The sequence below is a fragment of the Desmodus rotundus genome, chromosome 6 (assembly GCF_022682495.2).
Source record: "Desmodus rotundus isolate HL8 chromosome 6, HLdesRot8A.1, whole genome shotgun sequence".
Taxonomy (NCBI): domain Eukaryota; kingdom Metazoa; phylum Chordata; class Mammalia; order Chiroptera; family Phyllostomidae; genus Desmodus; species Desmodus rotundus.
Genome location: NC_071392.1, coordinates 24,310,221 through 24,325,404, shown reverse-complemented (window position 1 = coordinate 24,325,404; position 15,184 = coordinate 24,310,221). Strand labels below are relative to the sequence as shown.

Below are 15,184 nucleotides of genomic sequence, written 5' to 3'. Positions count from 1 at the left end.
GACTGCAGGGGTGCACCTGGGATGCCCCGATCCGCTCGGCGGCTCCGCCGATTTTAAGTAGCATCTTTCCGATCTGTTTCCGCGGTCTCAGTCCCTGACCTCGGCGCTGCCTGGGCTCTCGCAGCCTGTCTCTAGTTCTCCTCCAAACGACCACTTCACGGATTCCTTAGTAAGTGTCGGAGGCCTCCGCGCGGAGAAAGAACCGTTTCAGCTCTTCTAGAAGTCAGGGTCGGTGGGACACCAGGGCGGGGGTTGGGGTGCTCCGTGGACTCTTCCCCTTCACGGTCCGCGGGAGTGATCGCGGCTTCTTTTATTCCTTGGGTTTTGCGTTTTCTTTTTGTTGATTGTCACGGTGTCTAAATGAGGGATTATGAGCAAGTCACCGAAACCTCACACGGTGTGCAAGAGGGTCAGCTTCGATTTCGGCCAGCCTGGGTTCGCCTTCACCTCACCTAGTGACTGGAGCTGCCCACCTTGCGGCCCGGCCTTCGCGAGCCCGCGTTCCCACCCCAACCTCCCCCAACACCTTTTGCTGAGAAGTGGATTAGATAAAGATTCTCTGCACGAGGTCTTCTGTACCTTCCTTCAGCACCACAGCCCTCCCCTGTGCTTGGTGTGATTTTGAATGACGCTGTATTTTTCCCCCCCTTAACAGTGGATCGCAGCTCCAAGAGGAGGCAGGTGAAGCCTTTGGCAGCTTCTCTGCTAGAAGCTCTCGATTATGATAGTTCAGATGACAGTGATTTTAAAGTTGGAGATGCCTCAGGTAAATGTTTCTCTCTTCCCTTTCTCAGATTTCTGGAGTTGGGTTTATTTTCAGACTTTTTTTTAATTGGTTTTGATTAAAATGCCAATTTAAAGTTTAAAGCACATAAATGTCATTTATTTTGTCCATCTGATTTCCTACATTTCCCTAAGATCCTATGACTAGGTTCTATTGTTACCTTTGTTTCTGTTGATACTTAGATAATGAGCTAGCAGAGGACTTATTCCAAAGATACAAAAACATTTTCTCTATTCTTTACTTGAAAATATATTTATGCTTATTTCACGGATGGAGGGGAAATTGAGAGATACCACTGGGTAGAGTACTATCCTGAGAGTAATGTGAGTCATGAACTGCTCGTGCGCAGGGTTCTCTTTTCAGATCACTTGGCGCTCTGGAGGGGAGTTGTACTTTGTGTATTAGCTCCCTTACCTGAACAAAACTGACTAGAGAAAAAAAGTTGTGCTTCCTACTAGCTGCTGGACCTTGTGGATTGGGCCTTTCACAAATCTCTGACATGTAAAGCATGCATGCTTGCTCTGTATTTTGTGATTTTTAAAAACAATGAACTTTTTAAAAAGGTCATGTATTCACATTGTACAGAATTGGAAAATACAGAAAAGTATGGTGTACTTTGTATCTTCTGTTCACTGTAACTCATATAGAGAGAGATACATCTGAAGTTTTAATTACAGGAATCTGAGAAATGGACACAAATTATGTTAAAATGTTTTATATGAAAAATACCAAGATGCACGCGAACAATAATTACTTATAATTCTGCCCCTTTTGAGTGGAAATTTAAATAAAGTGAGGATTGAAAGCCCTTCCAATTTCATCCTCTTAACAGTTTAAAAATATTCTTCCATAGAATTTTCTATGTTTAGTCATATCTCTCTCCTTGCTGGCCTGCCTTCCTTTCTTTCTTTTCCCTGCTAGGGATGTTAGGAAGGGATGAAGTTAGATTGTGATTTTACTATTACATTTAAGAGCACCAGCAATCAGAATTCTCTTGTGATTTACTGAGAACTTTTGTTTCTATAATCTCATTTAATTTTTAATGTAATTTAGAGAAGGAGATGTTATTTTACATATGACAGAGGAACTGAGTTTAAAGAACTTGCGTAAGGTCACTCAAGCCATAATAGATCTAATCCATATCTTTTGATTCCAAAATTTACAATCTTTTCTCTACTTAGATCATAAAAAGAGATGGGATGTAATCTCAAACTGAAACTACTTGGATGTTGTGATGACTAGTTGAGGTCCCTTCCAGTAATCAAAATTAGTTTGTCTTGATTGCTTTTTTTAACGTTTGCTGCTCTTTTTATCTTCCATTTAGTTGATTCACTGACGCTTGGTACTTCCAAAGAAGAGAAAGAATGGGAAGGGCACGTGTAAAATCCAAACATACTTTAGTTCTCTTGGTAAAACCTTGGCAGAGAATATTCTTTATGTTGTTTCGGTTTATTATGATCCAGATTGTAAAGTGTGACAAAAATAGCTGAGACTCGGAAATTATGACTTACTCGAATACCTTTCTAAGAAAAACTCCAAAGCTTAATTTCTTTAGGTATTGCATAATTATTTTTGTGGCAATAAATTCTGATTTTGTAGATTTTTTTTTCTTTTTGCTTATTGAAATGGAGTTATTCACAGGTATCACTTTTACAAGAGTTAAAGCAGTGGAATGGTACAAACTACTTTCTCAAAATAATTTATGGTATCAAGCTAAATAGAGATTCCTGACTTTGTTAAATCTCAATCAGAGTTGATGGGAGTTATCTATTATTTGTGGTCAGTGGTAGGATGAGTTTTGTTAGCTGATAATTTCATTTAAAAAAATCTAAAGGTACTAAAAATCTATATATTTTCTGTACCCTCTTGTCATAATACCTAGTTGGCCGTGCTTGTAGTTTATTTTCCTGGCCTCTGGGGTTATTAAATTTGTGACCCCAGGTCAAAATTTATCTGTGTAGTTCTTGATGTTATTATAAATGAAAGTTCAGTAGAAAATGATTTTCTTTAAAATAGTTCATAGTCAGTAGAAATTGAATATTATTTTCTGCTCTTGGTTAAGGTGCATTGGTGTCTCACATAGCTGAGATGTTGGCTTATTCTCGATAACCAGTGATTCCTCTTTGAATCTTCTCTGCCTGAGATAGTGGACTCTTACATGAAATAAGACATTAGATTCGTCACTGGTTTTCAAACATGTTAACATTGTGGAATCCCAAGCCTACATAAGAATAGGGGATTAAGTTGAAAGTGGAAATACAGTAGGTAACCATTTGTCGATCATAGCTTCCTTCAAATCAATTTCTAGAAATTATTCACTAAACGAACTACTACTGACTTCCTTAGAACTTAATGTTAAAGTGCTTGGCTTGATTGGCTTCAATTTTTATCTGAATTCTGCGCTTCGGTTTCTTCTGATCTTTATTTTGAAATCTGAGATTCTGACACAAAACTTCACATTTCTGTTGGGCTTTAAGAATAAATGTAGACAATTCTATAGACAAAGGTTTTATTTAAGACCCTTATAGGTAAACATAATTTTATTCATGTATTCCTCAAATGGTAAAATCGAAAAGGATGAATATTGCTCAAAAATTATCTGCCAGAAAAATTGGCAAGTTGACAATTATAAACCTTGCCCTGGCCAGGTCGTTCAGTTGGTTGGAGCATCATCCCCATATGCCAAGGGTGCAGGTTTGATCCCTGGTCATGGCACATACAAGAATCAACCAATAAGTACATAAATAAGTGGAACAGCAAATCGATGTTTCTCTCTCTGTCTCTTTCTCTGTCTGTCTCTCTTCTTCCCTCTCTTTCTAAAATCAATAAATAAAAATTAAAAAATAAGTATAAGCCTCTACAATTACAAAATTATGAACTGAAAATAGATTATCTTTTATCTCTAATGTGAAGGTAGAGCTAAATTTCTCACTTTTGACTAAGAAGGGTCAATAAATAAACTTAAAAATTAATAAGTGCTAAAATGGGATATAAGTATATTAGGTTTATGGTGATAACCACCAGAAAAACCATGTGTGGGAATGTTAGATGAAACCATACAAAATTACCACTTTTTTAAGATACAAAACTGTCAAATATTGGCAGTTTCATGGTTTGGCCCAGTTAAAGTGGTTATATTTGAGACTTGGACCTAGGATTAGGGCCAGGGTAGATTACATTTAGTAATCTGTGGTATAAATGGAATCTTTTTAAAGAAAAGTACATATATTACTTTTACTAAACAAGACAAAATAGCAGTGCTGTGTCCCCCCCACCCTCTGGTCAAAGTAAGGTGATTAACTTTATATCTTTAGGCATAGTTAGGTTAATTAGGTGAAATTGTTAGAAAATAATTTAACTGGAAGATTCAGGCTGAGACTTTGCTTTGGTATTATTTTGTGCTTAATCTGACTGTAAGTGGATTAAGATATGTTCATTGAGTATCTGTAGTTTTGCTTAAAGGCACTTCTGGATGTTATGGTGAATTCAAAGAAATAGTGATAATATTAGAATAATTAAATGAAATAGTGGATAGACGATACAAAGCATGATTGATACCTTGAACTTACAGAGTTCAAGGTCTTTCAAAGGATATGAGACTATATAGGATTGATTTTAGGAGATTTCATTGAGGACATAAGAGTTAAAGTAGAAAATGAAATCTTGATGGGGAAACATTAAGTGTAGAGGATGGAAAATGTTGTTTATTAATCTTAGATCATGACTAAACAAAAGAATAGAAGAGATGAGCCTGGGGAAGTAGAATGAGGTCACACTGAGGTCTTATTTGCTAGACCACGGTTTCTTAATGTCAGCACTACTGACATTTTGTGTTGGGTAATTTGTTGTGGAGACTTGTCTTGTGTATTGTGGGATGTTCATCAGTATCCCTGTTTTTTCCTTACTAAACGCCAGGAGCATCTTTCCTACCTGACACCCCCAACCCTTGTCCTTTCATGGCAACCACTGTCTCTAGACACTGCCAAATATCCACTGTGGCACAACATTGTCAAGGTTGGAACTAGAGGGTGAGTTGTGTTGACTGATTGGCTTTTTAAATAGAGCTATACAGCACAGGTGGCAAACACAAGGCCCGCAGGCCGAATCTGGCCCTCCACCTTGTTTTATCTGGCCCTGCACCTTGTTTCTACCCTGCGGCAGCACTGAGTCCTTCTTTAACTGTTAAGGAGTAGTTACATGTATACAGTTCTAAAATTACATTCGGCCCTTTGAAGGCAACCATGAGGCTGATGTGGCCCCCAGTGAAAATGAGTTTGACACCCCTGCTATACAGGGTTTGTCAAAATGGTCACAGGATGGTAACTGAATAACCAATAATGTGGTGATATGTCTATTGTCTATTGTGTATAGTTATAATACGAATCGCTGTTGGGCTACATCAATGGCCAGAATAATTAAATAATTAGATTTGATGAGCCAAGATGATTCTTTATATTGCAAAGCTAATATAAAACTCTGGTTTAAATTATACTGTTTTATTTTTTTGATTTTGTTTTGTTTTTGGTTTTATAGTTTGGTATTTATCATGAAGAGAACTTAAGCATTGAATATTGTGAAGGGATTTTTGAAGGTTGTTTTTTTAATTCTGTGACTGTAAAAAAACTCTTTAACTTTCTATAAGTTGAAATAGCTATTGATGGGAGAGATTTTGATATAGTGTGTGTGTGAGAAAGGTTACCTTTCGTTTAACTGAATAGAAAGTAAGGAATTCAATTTTAAATATTTTTTCTAGTATAAAAATTTTTCTTACAGACTTAGAATTCACTAGCCCTTATGCCTAAGATTAGCTATATTTGAAGTATTTAGATTATTTCTCTAGGCTGTTCTTTTTTTTCTTTTAAGGGTGTAAGAGTGATAGATTTGGAATATGGCAGAGAGTCTGTGTTTGCATTCTTAGTGATAGGAAATTTTTCTTTGCAGCCTACAAAAAAATAGATAGCCAAGGACTCTTTGTTTTTCTCACTGCCATTATTACCAAGCTGTGCTTGTAACTAAATATTTTTATTTCCATCCTTCAACTGCATATGTACCAAAAAGAAGTGATGACTAATTAGATGAAGCTATTTTTCAGAGATCAAAGGAAAATGAAATTTGACATATTTATTCCTGATGGAGTATGTGGAGTATGGCTAGTATGTTCTATTCAGAGAAGGAAGGGTTCGGTAAGCTACGAGGATTAGGATTTGTGGAAGAATCTCACAATTTTCTAATGATATTTTAACAAATGTAAAGAACTTCAATCTTTTAAAATTTGCTTTTTATTCAGGCATGATTATAAAAGAAAAACAACTAAACTTCCCTCTATTTTGAAAACTAATTAATTGATTTGTGTTGGCAATAACTACCAAAACAAAATTTAAAAACTTTTGACGTTTGTAAAATTTACTAATAGCTCAGTTGGATCCCTCTCAGTTTTGATCAGGTCCCCACATTTGTGCTACAGTTAATCTTAGTTTTGTATCGTTATGTTTTTCTTGGTAAAATAATTAGGAGTACTTCTTAGGTAATTCTAGAAAGGCTTCTAGAAGATGAGTCCAGAAGAAAAGTACCCTTTCTCCATCTCCTGGCTCTTTTAATTATGACACTGCTTGCAAGGGATTTGTCTTCTCTTTAGTCACCGTGCACAACGATTCTTTTTCTCCTTAGAAGGGTTTAGTCAACTGTACTTACTGTTCAATACATCCTTATCTAAAAATATGTAGAATTTTTTTTTTTTTACCAGAAGTAGTTTTTCTTGGTAGATTAGGTTTAATTGTTGTGAGTGGTATTAAAAAAATCAAAATTTTCTTAATGATTTGTAGGGCTGTTGGACTGAAAGAAGTCACCTTTTTGTGATTGATATTGGGCCCACATACTTTCTGAAATCCAAGGAGCTAACAAATCCAGATATGTTTTCTAAGTTTGGCAGAAGGTTATTTGATGATAAAACCTGACTGGTACTGATAGGAGTTTGTTTGTGGTGTTTATTGATCATACTCATAAATATTGGTACATTTTACTGCAGAAATTTATGCAAGATTGTTTAGGATGAGAGAGTTTTTTCACAACAGTCCTGAATAAGCTATGGATACCTGCATGATAATGTAGAGATTGACAATGATTTTATAAGATCAGTCGACATCTGCCAAATGTTAGTCTTTTTTTTAAATGTGCCTTAACTAGCAGGATATTTTTAAATCAGCCATTTGTAAAGGATTTCTGAGCTATTTAAATACCAGGTACTGATTGTAGACAACTTTCTTTTATATTTAATGCCCAATTAATAATACAGGCTAAGGCTGGCTAACAGAAATTAAAATGGTGTGGAATCATAGACTTTTTAAAATCATTTATTATAACCCTTTTCTTGGTTATTGGTGCAAAATATTCATCACCCTGCAGGTTTCACTATTGGTGTTGGCCATGATCTGACTGTGACCGATTTGTTTTCCATTTCCTCCTTTTTTCTCTTCCTTCTCGTCCCTCCCCCCAGAGTTTTAGAATTTTATTTATTTGATTAGGCATAAAGATGATTAGGTTACTGAATAGTTCTGGGCTGAGAGGGCCTGGGGTGTGCTAGGCAAGAACAGAAGAAACTTACTAGAAGGCTTATGGCCCTATGTGAACTCTGTAATGTCCTTAGCCTATCTTTTTAGTGACTGTTGTGGATGCTCATTTCCAAGATGGCTCAGTTTTTTTAAAAATCATTTCTTTCAATCTAGGGGATATAGCAGTTACTGCCTAGAATTTTTGAACGTTTAGGTGACCCTTTTATTGATACCCTAGTAAGTATCCTAATAAACAGGAAAATTGTTCTACAGGAACAATAAGTTCTCTGTTCAACAGGAATTATAAGTTCTCTTATAATTTCCATTTTCTGTGCCATTGCTATCGTCTCTTCTCATCTGTGTCCTTGGTGCTTCTAAAATTGATTGCTATATTAGGGATATGATACAAGGTGACCAACATAAATATCGATGTTTAATTTTTGTGGGTAAAGCATGACATGAGAAAACAAAGTTTTTTGGGCCAGGGTTTTCTTGTTCTGATTGTGACTCAGTGCTTTTAAGTCCATAAAGTTTATGAAAGGAAAATACAAGGGAAGAAAAATTTGGTGTGTATTCTATTATAATTGAATTAAAATCAAAAGCAAGTGCCCAATTTAAAAAGAATGATGTTTACTTTTAGGAAAAAATGCCTCTAGGGTACCAGATATAGCATGTGTTGTGACAAAACAGTGCTCCTCTCTTTAAAGTATATTTTAGTGTAGAGTTACATATATTCATCTTCATTAGTACTATATTGAACTGAAGCCATTACACCAACTTCATTGATTTATTATTTAATCAGGTTAGTAATGTCTACCATCCTTTGACTTAAATTTGTTTATATTGTTTTGCAAGTTACTCACAGATTTTGGTGGTTTCATTTGTGTCAGCGTTGTGTGTGTGTGTGTGTATGTATATACATATGTGTGGTTTTTTTTCTCATATTTTCAACAGATTCTGAAGGGAGTGGTAATGGAAGTGAAGACCCCTCAAAGGACAGTGGAGAAGGTTCCTGTAGTGATTCTGAAGAAAATGTTTTAGAGGAAGAACTGAATGAAGACATTAAAGTAAAAGAAGAACAACTTAAAAATTCTGCGGAGGAAGAAATACTGTCATCAGAAAAACAGGTAGTTAAAATGGAAAAGAAGGAAGAAGAAGAAAATGGAGAAAGACCTAGAAAGAAAAAGGAAAAAGAAAAGGAAAAAGAGAAAGAGAAGGAAAAAGAGAAAGAGAAGGAGAGAGAGAAGGAGAAAGAAAAAGCAACAGTATCTGATAATGTGGCTGCTTCTGCTGCTGCCCCCTCACCAGCCACGAGTCCTCCTGCTGTTAACACATCTCCTTCAGTCCCCGCTACAACAACAGCTACAGAGGAACAAGTCAGTGAGCCAAAAAAGTGGAATCTTCGTCGAAATCGACCCCTTTTGGATTTTGTATCCATGGAAGAACTGAATGACATGGATGACTATGACAGTGAAGATGACAATGACTGGCGACCCACTGTAGTAAAGAGAAAAGGAAGATCTGCATCTCAGAAAGAAGGAAGTGATGGAGACAATGAGGATGATGAAGATGAGGGAAGTGGGAGTGATGAGGATGAGAATGATGAAGGCAATGATGAAGATCATAGCAGCCCTGCCAGTGAAGGGGGTTGCAAGAAAAAGAAGAGTAAAGTTCTTAGCAGAAACAGTGCTGATGATGAGGAACTGACCAATGATAGCCTGACATTATCTCAAAGCAAGAGTAATGAGGTAGATCAACCCAATTTTTATGATATCTGTCTGTCTGGGGAAAAGGGAATTCTCTAAACCATTCTACTAATTATATTGAGTGGCTTCCTTGAAATCCTATTTATAGACGTTGTGGGAGTGAATGAGCGCCCTAACTGTAGCATTTATTCATTTGACCAACCAGCCTTTATTGAGTACCTACTGTTTGTCACCGTTCTCAAGGAGTTCACAATCATCGTTCTCAAGGAGCTCACAGTCTATATATTTAGAGGAATATTTTCATATCCATAGACTTGGGAAATGGTAGGGTTTTTTTTTTCCCCGATCTATTCTCTCACCCCATTGTTCATAGGACTGCTGAATGGTGCTAACTAGATTATGAGAAAGGCCGCTTCTCTTTCTAACTTAGTTATATTCATATCCACATAAAAGGTGAGACTTTTAGAATACTTTAGATCAGGGCAACCAACGGCTTAATGATTGTCTGACTTTTAGAGATTCATTTTCAAGGTTAATTTCTTCACCAATTGTAGCACCATCATCTGAATAGTCACCAAATCTTTGCTTAGATGCATTGAAGTAAGTGCAACTATGTATTTACATGTATTTAGTAAATAAGTTCTCTCCACAAAGAAACGAAAACAAACATTTCTATCATAAAACAAACATTTCTGTTATAAAACTACAGTAATGACTCAGTTCCTCCACTTGAAGTTCTACTACTGAAAGTTAGGTTTATCCATTGGGCCCGAGATGCAACATTCAAGACTCTTCAGCCAAACACATCTGTGTCTCTTTGTCTGTGTGTTTATGTATATGTTTTACTTCAAAAGAAAGATTGAGTTGTCTTCTCACATGTAGATATATCTGTTACATCACATGTAGAACTAGAATAATTAAGTCTGTCATTTTGTTAGCATGTTTATAGTCATGAAAATTCATGTTTTCACTTGATCAATCACTTAATTTTTGGTTTTTTTTCTTCATACCATTGCAGTAGGTTAAACTGGTAGAAAATTTTTTCTTTTATGCTTTATTTGCTTTTTTACATTTCTTCTGATTACAAATTTTATATAGCAGTGATTATCCATCTTAACTAAGTTTTATTTAAGAATTTGGTGATTTTCTTAATGTACAGCAGTCTATGAGGGGCTATATGTTAGTAGAGATGAAACAACAGGTTATATTTTAGATTATAAACAATTTTTTAACTGCTAGTTTGCCCACTTTCAAATGAAGAGTGTTGCTTGCCTCTATTGCTCTCCTAATTCTTATCTTTAGGTAAAGGAAAATGTCATTTGGAACATAATATAGTATTTATAATGATACAGCACAGGCAATTCCATATTCTCAATGCCAATTTATGGAAATAGAACTATGGAAAGTCCAGTTGTTCATATTTGATTTTTAGGCATGTATCCAGTTTAGTTTATAGCACGTAGTATTACATCTGTATTTACTGAATAATTTTGCCTTTGGCAGCATCACTTCCTTACTTCATTTTTATTAGTCTGACAAAGTAGGCTGGCTAATGATAGAGCCAGTGTGGATTAGATCTGTGCTAAGGTGTGGGGAACACCTGCATATGTTTAGAAATTTGCCACATAAAATCTGTACATTATCCATTTGTTCATAATCTGTAATACATAATGTGTTGCTTAAGAGGTTGTAGACTATTTTTATGATGCATTTAAAGGCCACATGCACTGTTTTTCCTATCAGAAGAGACTTTCGTAAATAATGGGATTTGATATATTTAGATTAACAGTCCCAAAGGAATGAGATTCCAGAGCATTTCTTGGAAAAAGTGCCTTCTTTCTTCTTAATTAGCTGAATTAATTCCTCTTCCGTTATTTTATGTTAATTTTTCTTTTGCGGTCCCCTATGCAGAAATTTGAAGAACTTGTAGAAAGTTAATTTTCCCTGAATAATATTATACCTGAAAGCCCGATAACTGTTTTCCCTTCCAAGACTATTACTGAAATTCTTCAATATTTTTTATTTTAGTTCTATTTAACTGTTACTCAAATTAGGTATTAAATTTTAATTAAAAACTAATCAATTTGACAAATTAGATAGTAAGTTAAAAAATGAATCAATTGAGATTATCTTATGTTTTTAAATTTCCTATTCATACGATCTTAGCTTTGTAAAAAGAGGACTAAAAGTAATCCTTGTTGCCTTAGAGCTAATGCTTGTGTCTTCCTGGCTATTTTTGGTAGTTATACCTTGCCAAGGGTCCATTAGTCCATCTGTATATATTTGATTATAGTTGAAGTATTATATTTCTCTGCTTTTACTTTAAGTTTTCAGATACTATTTTGTAGTAGAGATAGCTAAATTGTGGCTTTAGCAGTATGTAATAGAGTTATATTTAGTTTATAAGCAGGTATATTTTTTTCTTGGCTGCTATGTGAGGTACTTTGTAGGGAAAGGATGTTAGATGTCATGTAAATGATGCTCAGGAACTTTCATCATTTTGAAGTTTCTTAGGAGAATTTGATTTTTTTTTTGAGAAGGGGCCTTTTATAACTATTGGCTCTTAATGTCCTTAACATACCTATCTATGCTACAGACCTTAAAAATACTAGAGCAGGGGTCCTCAAATATTTTGATCTCAGGGCATCTTTACACTTGTAAAAATTATTGAGGCTCCAGTACTGGCCAAGTAGCTCAGTTGGTTGGAGCATCATCCCATGCACCAAAAAGGTTGCAGGTTTGATTCCCACTCAGGGCTTGTACCTAGATTGCAGGTGTAATCCCCATTTGGGGCATGTATGGGAGGTAGCCAATCTGTTTCTCTTTTTCTCTCAATCTCTCTCTATAAATCAATAAACATACCTTTAAGTGAGGTTTGAAGAGATTATTGAGATCCCAGTTATTTATGTAGGCTAGATATCAATATTTACCATTTCAAATTAAAACTCTGAAACTTCAAAAAATTAGACATATGGAGGTACATAATTTGTCAGATCAATAATGCCATCCCATGTCATGTAGCTTGTGAAAAACTTTATACCCATGATAGAGAGTGACAAAGGCAAATAACCTTAGTATTATTATGAAAATAGTCTTTACTTTGTAGACCTCCCTAAAGGAGAGTTCTCAGACCATATCTTGAGAACTACTGTTCTAGAATTGGGCATTTTTTGCATATGGACACTTGCCTTTGTCAGTGGTAGTATGGCATTTTTGAATTTGGTGCATTTTGAACAACCCCCTAAGAATATGGTTATGTGTCTTTTCAAATTTTTCTCTTGCAGCTTTGAGATTCACTAAGGTTTCTTGAAGCAGGTATTTTTGGGAGGGCTGTGTAGTATATTCAGAGACTGGTCCTCATTTTTCAGGACTTTAAAACTAGAACTTTGAATTAATATATGACAAAAAGTCATTATAATAGAAATTTTCAGATGGAAGTCTTTTTTAAATAAAAGATTCAGTTACATTAAATGGATATCAGTGTCTTGCCTTGTGAAGAAATGCAATTGTCCTCTGATTTGCTAATTAAAATGTACAAATTTGGCTCAAATTTATAAATAGCCACTGTGTTTAGGGCTTCTTACTAATCAATTGCCTTTTTACATATTTCAAAATAAGACAAATTTCTCTTAAGTCCAAAAAAAATCAGTTTATAACACTGTACAAAAATTACTTGAGATTCTTAAGATTTTAACCTTCTCTAAAAACATAGAGGAAGAACGATGGGTCAAACTTCTTGCTATACTAATTTTTTTCTCCTCTGTAGGTCAGCAGATTTCTTTCATTCTGGTTTTACGGGAAGTGTGCTGGAATTTCCTTCTATTAAAAACACACGCAACTTAGAATTTACCCTGTTGTGTACATTATTTATAATCATCTATGTGGCACACACATAAATGAACACTAAACATATTTTAGAGCCACGAGACATGAGACTACTGGCCAGTAACATCATTTTTCGTATATCTTTTAAGTCCCCAGGGAAAAATGAGATTATTTACTATAATTAATTTACTGTAGGGTCCCATTTATTCGTACAATCACCAGTCGATTCCTTTAAGTCCTTCTGTAATATTAAAGTTATATTCTAGTCGGAAACTCTTGTGCCATTGGAAACTGACTGTCACAATTTCTGTTTTTATGTAAAAGTACTATTTTCAACTAATATATTGTAGTGAAAATGTTAGCTTAACTATTTTCTACAGAAACTTAGAATATAATAGACAGCTTTAGAAATATGCTAATAAAAATTGATACTACATTGGCTTTTATACTCTGGTTATAAGGATGCTTAAACCCATGTTTGATCTATTGAAGACACTTGGAGCATAATTTTTTAAGAGAATGTATTACTAGGTTTTCCCACTGAAGCTTAGCCTGTCAACCATTGTATTGGGGTAGTGTTACATTTCTAGTAAGAGTTTCTAATGATTGGGAGCAGAGGGCCAGAGATACCAGTTAAATTTGTTCTCTCTGCCTCTAAATGATAATATGTATAGAAGTTGGTGCAGATATAATTTAGCTACTTAATCTGGTTGGTTTTTTTTTTTTTTTTGAGCAAAATAGAAAAATTGGTAAGTAATGGAATTAGAGCTACCAGTTAATGTCAATTTTTCTGACCCTTAGAAATTTACTTGTTTCCCATATGGATAAACCTTTTTTTGAAGGGCTGATTTGTTGCAATTCCACCAGAGAAATACTGTCAAAGCCCGTAAACATGAGGATCCTCTGAGACGTCAAACTCTGGTTGTTAGGTCCTTTCCTAGTCTGTGCAAAAGGTACAGTAACTATGTTCATTGAGGCTTACAACTTTTATTTTGGGGTTCCAAGGAAGATTCACGATGTAATAAATGTTCAGCTCATGTTTCTCTATTGACCCACCTACAAGAAGTACAGAGGAATGGGAATGAATCTTTCTCTAGTACCTAGTGTGTCTTGGGAACATTTTTTTAAAAGATTTTATTTATTTACTTTTAGAGAGGGGAAGGAAGGGGGAGAATCATCAATATGCGAGAGACACATTAATTGGTTGCCTCTTTCACACCCCCAGCTGGGGACCTGGCCCGCAACCCAGGCATGTGCCCTGACCAGGAATTGAACCGGTGATGACCTTTCAGTGCGCAGGCTGGTGCTCAATCCACTGAGCCACACCAGCCAGTGCTCAGGAGCATTTTTACACACATTATGTTGTTAATTCTCACAACAACCCCAAGAGATAGGTATTATTTTTATCATCCCATTTTACAGATGAGAAAACTGCAGCTTCAAGGTTCAATAACCATTAAATGAGAAATGAGAATGAAACCAAAGCACTTTTTACTCTTAAGTCAATTGCTGTTACATTGAAACACGGCTAATGGGATGAAAATCTGGCAGGGTTTTTTTTTGCTCACTGTACCAAAGTATTGTCAAACATATGTGTTCTTTTTAGGAAGTTTTTACCTTTATTTGCTTGCCATGTATTAACTACTTTGCTTTTATAACAAAAAGAAGCAAAGTATAAAAGTACTAGAATTCTCAAGAGAAATGTCATACCTCCTTGTTGACTTTTGAATTCATTTCTGATTTAATTTCAGATCAACTGAACGTTTAGATGTATTAAACAAATATATTGAAAGTGTCATTGTGACATTCGGGTGTCACTCATGTCATAAATTGCTATTATTACCTTGTAATTTGGTCAGTTTAAAAGAATATAAAAATATAAACAATTAATATGAAATAATATATTAGGTGAATGTATAATATGGAACTAATTTATTACTTTTATTTCTGAATATGGTTAGGTTCTTAAATGAAAATATATAGACTCAAGTGCCATCTTTTGTATATAATACAAAGACCAATCTGTTAAATATGACAAGAATCATCATTTTGTTAACTATCCTTTAAAGTTTAAATCCATAATGCAGAAGGTTTAAATGAAAAGAAGCAAACTCTTCCCTTTCTTGAAATTTTATCTTTTTATACTTATCTATTACATCTTTCTTTCTCCTATATTACAATTAGCTTGGTATCTTTATTACCAGTTTACACTAGATATTTCTTGACATAAACCCAGTAGAGTGTTCTGACTTCTAGCAACTAGTCACCCTGAATCCTTTTTTAGATGGTTTTCTGTACCCGTCTACACAGATACACCTAGG

At 35.0% G+C, this 15,184-nt stretch overlaps 1 protein-coding gene across 9 annotated transcripts in view; it reads left to right on the top strand.

Annotated features, from left to right (window-relative positions):
* Positions 1-15,184, top strand: part of PHF14 (PHD finger protein 14) — a 179,719-nt gene continuing 164,535 nt past the window's right edge. For all 9 annotated transcript variants that reach the window (XM_024577288.4, XM_024577287.3, XM_045185200.3 and 6 more), the window contains exons 1-3: positions 1-169; positions 656-766; positions 8,287-9,080. In XM_024577288.4, coding sequence (XP_024433056.1) covers position 169; positions 656-766; positions 8,287-9,080 — 906 coding nt within the window. In that variant the 5' untranslated portion in view covers positions 1-168. The remainder of the gene's footprint in view (positions 170-655; positions 767-8,286; positions 9,081-15,184) is intronic.